The following is a 9,954-nucleotide window of genomic DNA, read 5'->3' as shown; positions in this document are numbered from 1 at the left end:
ACAGAAATTAACATTGTCACTAGTGACAATCAAATAATTGATATCAAGAATTAACATTTTAACTAGTAACAATTGAATTCTTTATATCAAGAATTCACATTTTTACTAGAAACAATATAATTATTGATATAAAAAATAAAGGTTTTTACTAGTAAGAATTGTATTTCTGATATCAGAAATTGTAATTTCAGATATCAGAAATATAATATTTGATATAGAAAAATTTAATTTGAATGGTGGCCTATGGTGACATTTTACTAGTGGAAATTCAATTATTGATCAAAAATAGCAATTATTACTAGTAGAAATCCATTTTTCTGATATCAAGAATTAACTAACTAAATTTTTACTAGTGAAAATTTAATTGTTGATATCAAGAACTTACCGAATAAAAGTCAAAATGGCTTGCCATACAAATGGGTTTAAATACACTTATTTACAAATGTTGCCCTGTATTCTCACAAGGTTGTGGATTTCTAAGGAATAAAATGCATTTGTATTTAAAGGTCAAACGTATTCTGTTAAAATTAAAGTGTATTTAATTATGTTTCATTATTTTTCGATAACTACACACCTAACCTGTCAAAAGCCTTACATATTTTTTATAGTTTTTTTTTAATAAGTTGTAAAATACTGGCAGGAATAATAAAGAGACTTTTATTTTAAAACTTGAGATATGGGGTGACGTGTGTAAACCCGGAAGTGTGTTTGTGTGTACTGTGCCTGGTTACTCCAGGATCTTCATTCCATTTGTAAAACAGAAATGCACACAGTCGTAACCATAGCAAGATAACTGATCGATTATTACTTTTTTATTAATTACTCGATTATTATTTAACCAACATACACTAATGGCGAACGGTAAGTAACATAATCTTTACTGTCTAATAACGAAATAATGTAATATTCTTTTTAACGATCTGACATTAGACTAGTAATAGTACAAAACATTTACTAATAACAACACGTATCATGTGCTTCAAAAGATGTTTTATGACAGTCAATGAAATAAGTGTGAGAGCACAGTATGCAAAGTGTTTGGCATTGATTGACAGCAGGTGTGCGCGTGTAAGTGCTGACACGCCAACAGTAATAAAATAAATTCATATGACTTATATGAATTGGTGGGAACTCATATTTAAGACGATATTATCAAAGTTAATTTCAGCTTAAAAAGTTTTAACATTTCTCAGAGACAACACCTGTTGAGAGAGTAGATGAGAGTATTTTTATGGATGTGTGTGTTCTCCAGAAGTGAGCACGTGGTTCAAGCTCTACTGTCTAATCGTCATGACTTTGGTAGCTGCCACATACACAGTATCTCTCAGATACACCAGGACCGTATCATCAGTCCTTTACTTCTCCACCACTGCAGTCTGCATCACTGAGGTCATCAAACTCTTGCTCAGTCTGGTGATGCTGGTGAGGTGAGACTCGTCTGTCTTCAGATCAGATCTCTGCTGTCTGATGTGTTTGTCATCTGTGTTCAGTGTCATGGTTATTCTGTCTCACACAGGGAGACGGGTGATGTCATGAAGTGTAAAGCTTCTCTGGTCCAACACATCTTCAGAAGTCCAAGGGAGCTGCTGAAGCTCAGCGTCCCGTCTTTGGTTTACGCCATCCAAAACAACATGGGCTTCGTAGCCTTAAGTAACCTGGATGCTGCTGTGTACCAGGTATTAACCCACAAATAAACCCGGATAAAAGTGAACACACTCTCATGATGAACTGTCATGTGCTGGAAAAGTTTGTGAATGTGGTTTTGTCAACTACCATTATTTAAAAGTGCAGATCTTTGCTCGGTTTAACTCATTCCCCGCCAGAATTTTTTTGTGATTTTTTGTGATATATAAAAATACAAATATATCAAATTAAATAACATACTCTCTGCTTTTAAACAAACAATAAAAAACAAAATGAAACTAAAACGCGCAGAACACATATTTTGAAAAAAAGGAACCACACGCATGACAGACTACATACATGTTGTTACGAACTTTGCATCGAGCGCCCTTGAAAAAAGAAGTCACCGGGCGCCACTGGCGCGTACACAATTTGGGTGTTCTCTTAGACGAGTCTTTAAAACTTGATGAACGAATTTCCACTGTGGTTGGATGCAGTTTTTTTCTATCTTCCCATCTATTCTAACTGTCCAAACTTTAGAGATGGTGGTTCATGTTCTAAGACCTCTCGTCTACATTACTGCAATTCATTATATTGAGGGATCTTCAAAACTCATCTTCAATTGGTCCAAATGCTCCTGACAGATTGCATTTAAAAAAGCATTAAAGCCATCATCTCACCCCTCACAAGCATAGAGGAGATAGTGGTTTTTTTTTTTGTGATTAGGCCACAACTTTTAGAGATAAGACAATTTTTAAGCCTGTATTTTCTTTGGCTTATCTTTAAAAAATTACGTATTGTTTCTAGTCTTTGGGGTGGTTTTCCAGACAGGGTTTATTCTAGTCCCAGACTAAAATGCATATTTAAAAACACCTTGTATTGACATATCTTAACATACACTCACCTAAAGGATTATTAGGAACACCTGTTCAATTTCTCATTAATTCAATTTTCTAATCATCCAATCACATGGCAGTTGCTTCAATGCATTTAGGGGTGTGGTCCTGGTCATAACAATGTCCTGAACTCCAAACTGAATGTCAGAATGGGAAAGAAAGGTGATTTAAGCAATTTTGAGCGTAGCATGGTTGTTGGTGCCAGACGGGCCGGTCTGAGTATTTCACAATCTGCTCAGTTACTGGGATTTTCACGCACAACCATTTCTAGGGTTTACAAAGAATGGTGTGAAAAGGGAAAAACATCCAGTGTGCTGAAGTCCTGTGGGCGAAAATGCCTTGTTTATGCTAGAGGTCAGAGGTCAGGGCCGACTGATTCAAGCTAATAGGAGAACAACTTTGACTGAAATAACCACTTGTTACAACCGAGGTATGCAGCAAAGCATTTGTGAAGCCACAACACACACAACCTTGAGGCTGAATCAATGCTACGTAGAATTAAGACAGTTCTGGAGCGAAAGGGGGTCAAACACTGTATTAGTATGGTGTTCCTAATAATCCTTTAGGTGAGTGTATATTAGTGTCATTGTTTTGTCTCGTGATGCACAGCAGTATTGTCTTTTGTAAGGTTTGTTTGTAAAAACGACTTAAATGTCCTAATATAACTCAAGTCTAGTCCTGGATTAGTCTAAATCCTATCTGGGAAACTGGCCAATAAACTTTTCTCCATAATTAAAGAAAATGGCCCTACATCTTCAATTTTATTTGTTTGTTATTGTTTTGTTTTATTTGCTTTATTTTTCCCCCTTTTACTTGAAGTATGTGCCTGTTCCTAACAGTGTAATGTACAGGTGTATTGTACTTTGGTGCCTTGTTGTTTGTACTGTATATGTAAATTTTGAAAAAAAAAACCTTTGTCTTTCAAGTGACTTCATTAAGTCCTGGCTGTTTTAAATGTGCCACATAAATAAAGTGAAGTTGTTTTGTGTCAGGTGACGTATCAGCTGAAGATCCCGTGTACGGCTCTGTGTACCGTCCTCATGTTGAATCGCTCTTTGAGTCGTATGCAGTGGTTTTCTGTCTTTTTGCTCTGCGGCGGCGTCACGCTGGTCCAGTGGACTCCACCTGACTCCACTAAAGTTCAGGTACAACCATCCGATCCAGTTTACATTCACTTGAGGTTTACAACATTAATGCATTAATATGCATTTATATTTAGAGAACGTTTCTGCGTCTGTGAATCTTTATGTTGTTGTGAAACAGGTGGAGCAGAATCCATTCCTGGGCTTTGTGGCGATTGCTGTGGCAGTGGTCTGTTCGGGGTTTGCAGGTATGATCTCGCATCGATATGTGCACAGGTAATGGTGGTGTTGATTCTGATGTGAGACTCTGTTTGGATCAGGTGTGTACTTTGAGAAGGTGCTGAAGAGTTCAGATACGTCTCTGTGGGTCCGAAACATTCAGATGTACCTGTCGGGTATAGCTGTGACGTTCATTGGTGTCATCGTGACAGACGGGGCTAAAGTAATGGAGAAAGGATTCTTTTACGGATACACGCCCTGGGTCTGCGTGGTGATCTGTGAGTTATGATATCAGTGTTTCTACTTTTACAGGACATGAATTCAACAATCACGTCTGTAAAATAACACAAGACACAATTAATGTTTGTCTACAAAGCTTCTTATAATACACAGTAATGAACTGAACCATACATTTGGGTGCAATCAAGTGTGATTTTGTGAATGTGTGATGTTGGTGGTCAAACAGGTTTGTTTTGTTTTGTGATTTCTAGTTTTGGCGAGTGTTGGAGGAATGTACACATCTGTGGTGGTGAAATACACAGATAACATCATGAAGGGTTTTTCGGCAGCAGCTGCTATCATTCTGTCCACCATAGCGTCTGTGATTCTCTTCGGTCTGCAGATCAGTGAGTTCTTCATCTTCTGTCACTAAACTCAGTATGAGAGGAGTTATTCTCAATAGCAGTGAACCTTAATTTCTTATTTTTTGAAGAACACAAAAGAAAATATTTTGATAAATGATGGTAAGCACACGGTTGACGGCAGTGTTGCGGGTAACGCATTACAAGTAACATGCATTACGTAATAATATGACTTTTCTGAAGTAACGAGTAAAGTACGCATTACTTTAAAAATGTACACATACGTATAAACACTAGCTTGATCTCTTTCAGGCCTTGCAGGTGTTTTTTTTTTAAATAGTGCAAAAGTGACTTAAGTAATGTAAGTATTAATTTCCGTTAATACTTCCGTTAATAATAAAAAAATAATATTTGAGTTAATTTTATTAAAAAAGTAATATGAGTTACTTTTTAGTTTAATTAATTTGATTTAAAAAATAATAATGTACTGAAATAAACTAAACATAGTCACTTCGAAACACGCACTCAATGCTTGAGTAAGAAACCGAGATGGACATTTTTGTGGTGAAAGTATGCAATTTCTGAAGGCAGAACGTCTCAGTCATAAAAAAAACACCTGCAAGGCCTGAAAGAGATCAAGCTAGTGTTAATTTTGTCACCTATTTTAATTTAGTCTTAGTCTTGTGCCAAATGTCCTTGTTAGTTTTAGTCATATTCAGTCATTCACATATCTTTTTGTGTTAGTCAAGTTTTAGTCAACTAAAGTCTCGTCATTTTAGTCTAGTTTTAGTCAAAAGAAAACTCAATATATCTTAGTTAAGTTTTAGTTAAAACACTTTTTTAACTCTTTCACCGCCAGCATTTTAAAAAAAAGTTGCCAGCCAGCGCCAGCGTTTTTCATGATTTTCACCAAAGTTTAATGCCTTCCAGAAAATGTTCTTCTTTAAATAAATAAACATACAATATACCAAATGAAAGAACAGACCCTCTGCTTTCAAACAAAAAAAAACGTTTCATCCTACCTTTAGTGGTTCTTTTGCAATCAGCTTTTGAATATGGGTAGGTTTTTGCAAAAACGCCATATTTTGAGCAAAAAGCAGAGATAATTCCATTTTTATGACGAGCTTTTTATAGAGATCATATTCAGAGCGATCTTTAAAACAGACACGGACATGCAGCAGCTTGCCATAGGGCAATACTTCCGGTTTTAAAAAGTTGCGGAAGGGCGCCACCTGGTGGATAATAGCGGTATTGCGGAAAGACGGAAAATCTCGTCATTGGCGGGGAAGCGTATTCTCTTAATTGACGAGATATCTCGTCAATGGCGGGGAAAGAGTTAAAATAAATTATTTCGGATAACCATTTCAGTCAAATAGTGTTTCACACATCTCAAATATTAGTTAAATGTCATAATCACCTGACAAAATACACTTGTTAAATGATTTTTGTTGTATTTTGAAGGCGTAACGATTGTAGACTAAAATGAAAAGAGATTTTATCTTAGTTTTTATTTTATGCAAAATATTTTGTCTCGTCTTGTCGTCAACAATAATGCATGTTAATTTAGTTTTAGTCAGTGTTTTTGGACATCTGTGCAGTCTCGTCATTGTCTTGTCTTAGTCATGGAAAAAGTATTGTCTCGTCTGACAAAATTAACACTAGATCAAGCCTCAGCCAATAAGAAAAAGTAACGCAAAAGTAACTTAAGTAATGTAAGTATTAATTTCCGTGAAAAGTAACTTGAGTTACTTTTGGGGGGAGTAACTTAATATTGCAATGCATTACTTTTAAAAGTAACTTTTCTCAACACTGGTTGACTGTACCAATTGAATTTCATCATATTTGCTTTTCCTACTATGGAAGTCAATAGTTACAATCAGCTGTGTGCTTACCATCATTTATCAAAATATCTTCTTTTGTGTTTATCAGAAAAAAAGAAATTCATACAGGAACAACAAGAGGATGAGAAAATAATGACAGAAATTATCCCTATATATACAGTACTTTGCAAAAGTCTTAGGCCACCACCATCACCAGCTTTATTGTTTTAGCAAAGTTTTAATCTCCATTCATATTTATTTTTTACTGTTTTTATTGAGATACAAACAGAAAATACAGGAAATATGAAAAAAATAAAAATTTCAGAACTACATGTCGTCTTCAGGCATCAGTCAGTATTTAGTGTGACCTCTCTTGGCACGAAACACATCTTGAGCTTTTTTGAGGAGACTGAAGTCCTGATGTCATTCGATTAGAATTAGAAATTAGAATTAAATTTCATTTAGGTTTAAGAGATCCTGCAGCTGCCTGCTATTGCTCAAGTGGAAGGGGAGTTTACCCTAAATACTTTAACTTATACTTTTATACTGTTTTTAATACTATATACACATTTCCTGTATTTTCTGGTTGTATTCTATTAGAGAGACTGAGAAATAATTATATATGATCACTATACAATTGCAAAAACGACAAATCATGGTGGTGGCCTAAGACTTTTGCACAGTAATGTGTGTGTGTGCGCGCGCACACACACGCACACGCACACACACACACACACACACACACACACACACACATATATAATATATATATACACACACATGTTGTAGAAGCAGTCAAATATTTGAAATGTAAGAAATGCATTATTCTGAGACAGAGTATTATATTTCAATGTAATGCAGTAGAGTTTTGTGATTATTGTATAACTGTAGTTGTAACTAAATATTGCGTTTGTTTTGCTTGATGTTTGTTCTCCGCAGCGATGACGTTTATGACAGGAACCACAGTGGTGTGTATCTCGATTTACATGTATGGACTGCCAAAACAAGACACTAGTAAAACAGCAAGCGCAAACAAAGAGGAAACACAGAAACTCACATCTGTCTGATGAGACTTTAATGAGAAACTGTGAACATCACTGAAGACTTTCTGATAGATCTGTTTACAGCAGATGATCACTGAAGACCATCAGATCGCTAGAAAACTCAACATCATATCAGAAAGAAGGAAAAGACTTGAGATTATCTTTTGAATGAAGGGTGGGTGCTGTGGAAATGAACTGGGAAGTGTTTTTTATCTGTTCGAATTATAATTTCATTTAAGTGTTTGAATGTCCAGACTGATGTTTATGCCACAATTGTACACGTGTGTTTATGAAAGCCTGGTTTATTACGAATATTTAAAAAAATATTTCTATAAGGTGACCCACATGCGTCTGGATATCACTGCGATATAAATGATCAATACAATGTAAATCTCTCGGGTTAGGGTATACATCTTTGTTTAGGACAATCTCTGAATGAATCAAAGGTTTTATTTAATTTGGTGATTTGTAACTGAGGGATGAACACATGAGTCTCAATCCACTGATGATATTAAACATGCATAAGGCATTCATTTGGACTTCATGTGGGAACGTGGTTGTGAGGAAAATAATGAATGCAAACAACATGTAACTGAATACACGACTACAAAATAAACAGAAGTTTTAATAGGGAGGAAATGATTCCCATAACTTTTGATGATGATGTTACAGGACACGCATGTAATTAATAGAAGCTGCTCAAACTACACACAGACTGTGTGACATCATTCATGACCTCATATTTACATAAACCATGAACAAAACTACACAGAAAATAAGCCTACAGTAAATGTTTAATGCTCAAAAGGCATCTGTAAAATTAATCAATTTATACCACGGGTCTGTTGAATGCTTTATTCTGATTGGTTGATAAATAATTTTTCTGTAAAATGCACACCAGACCTGTCAAATATCTTAAAATAACCACCAGAGCAATGTTTGTGGTAACCGTGGTATAAGAGAAGTAATTGACTCTGGTCCTTTAAATTATGTAAAGAGTAATTGAAGAAGGGCTGTTGAATTATTCGAAAATAACGCATACCCAAGGTATAATAATGCAGCATGACGCAAAGCGTGGGGTGCAAATTATTTTGGAATAATTCAGAGGACTGGAGTCAATTATTCTTTTACCATGGTTACCACAAACATTGCTCTGGTGGTTATTTTAAGACATTTGATTTGAGGTTAGGTGTGTTTTACAGAAAAAAATTAACACCTGTGCAACATTTCTCAACCAATCAGAATAAAGCATTCAACAGCCCCGTGGTACAACCCCAAATCATTTAAAGTTGGGACACCGTAGAAATTGTATAAAAAAGTAATAATTTACAAATCTCATAAACTTGTATTTTATTCACAGTAGAATAGAGATAACAAATCAAATGTAGAAAGTGAGATATTTTCAAATGTCATGCCAAATATTGGCTCATTTTGGATTTCATGAGAGCTACACATTCCAAAAAAAGTTGGGACAGGTAGCAATAAGAGGCCGGAAAATTTAAATATACACATAAGGAACAGTTGAAGGACCAATTTGCAACTTATTTGGCAACATGATTGGGTATAAAAAAGCCTGTCAGAGTGGCAGTGTCTGTCAGAAGTCAAGATGGCCAGAGAATCACCAATTCCCCCAATGCTGCGACGAAAAATAGTTTTCTGAGTTCCTCAGAGAAAAATTGCAAAGAGTTTGAAGTTATCATCATCTACAGTCCATAATATCATCCAAAGATTCAGAGAATCTGGAACAATCTCTGTGCGTAAGGGTCAAGGCTGGAAAACCATACTTGATGCCCGTGATCTTCAGGCCCTTAGATGGCACTGCATCACATACAGGAATGCTACTGAAATGGAAATCATAACATGGGCTCAAGAATACTTCCAGAAAACATTGTCAGTGAACACAATCTACCGTGCCATTCGCCGTTGCCGGCTAAAACTCTATAGGTCAAAAAAGAAGCCATATCTAAACATGATCCAGAAGCGCAGGCGTTTTCTCTGGGCCAAGGCTCTTTTAAAATGGACTTTGGCAAAGTGGAAAACTGTTCTGTGGTCAGACGAATCAAAATTTAAAGTTCTTTTTAGAAAACTGGGGCGCCATTTCATCCGGACTAAAGAGGACAATGACAACCCAAGTTGTTATTAGCCCTCATTTCAGAAACCTGCATCTCTGATGGTTTGGGGTTGCATGAGTGCATGTGGCATGGGCAGCTTACACATCTGGAAAGGCACCATCAATGCTGAAAGGTTTATCCAAGTTTTAGAGTAACCTATGCTCCCATTCAGACGTCGTCTCTTTCAGAGAAAACCTTGCATTTTACCAACAAGACAATGCCAGACCACATACTGCATCAATTACAATGTCAAAACTGCGTAGAAGAAGGATCTGAGTACTGAAATGGCCAGCCTGCAGTCCAGATCTGTCACCCACAGAAAACATTTGGTGCATCATAAAGAGGTTGAGCAACTAGAAGCCTGTTTTAGACAAGAATTGGTAAACATTGGTCCTCCTTCAGCTGTTCCTTATATGTACATTTAACTTTTCTGGCCTCTTATTGCTACCTGTCCCAACTTTTGTTGGAAAGTATAGCTCTCATGAAATCCAAAATGAGCCAATATTTGGCATGACATTTCAAAATGTATCACTTTCAACATTTGATATGTTATCTATATTCTAATGTGAATAAAATATA

The 9,954-nt window shown here is 36.0% G+C and overlaps 1 protein-coding gene across 2 annotated transcripts; it reads left to right on the top strand.

Moving 5' to 3' along the window:
• Window positions 1-701: 701 nt before the first annotated feature.
• slc35a1 (solute carrier family 35 member A1) lies at window positions 702-7,892 on the top strand. 2 transcript variants are annotated; one of them, XM_065257431.2, is made up of 8 exons: window positions 702-861; window positions 1,253-1,427; window positions 1,517-1,676; window positions 3,512-3,664; window positions 3,783-3,849; window positions 3,922-4,098; window positions 4,312-4,446; window positions 7,161-7,892. In XM_065257431.2, exons 1-8 carry the CDS (start codon window positions 852-854, stop codon window positions 7,286-7,288), a joined length of 1,005 nt encoding a protein of 334 aa, XP_065113503.1. In that variant the 5' UTR covers window positions 702-851; the 3' UTR covers window positions 7,289-7,892. The 2 variants fall into 2 exon arrangements, with proteins under 2 accessions (XP_065113503.1, XP_065113504.1); XM_065257432.2 differs by having other exon boundaries at window positions 722-861; window positions 1,256-1,427.
• The last annotated feature ends 2,062 nt before the right edge of the window (window positions 7,893-9,954 follow it).

This window comes from Paramisgurnus dabryanus, chromosome 12, assembly GCF_030506205.2.
Source record: "Paramisgurnus dabryanus chromosome 12, PD_genome_1.1, whole genome shotgun sequence".
Lineage (NCBI taxonomy): Eukaryota > Metazoa > Chordata > Actinopteri > Cypriniformes > Cobitidae > Paramisgurnus > Paramisgurnus dabryanus.
This window is presented reverse-complemented; position numbering and strand designations above follow the sequence as displayed.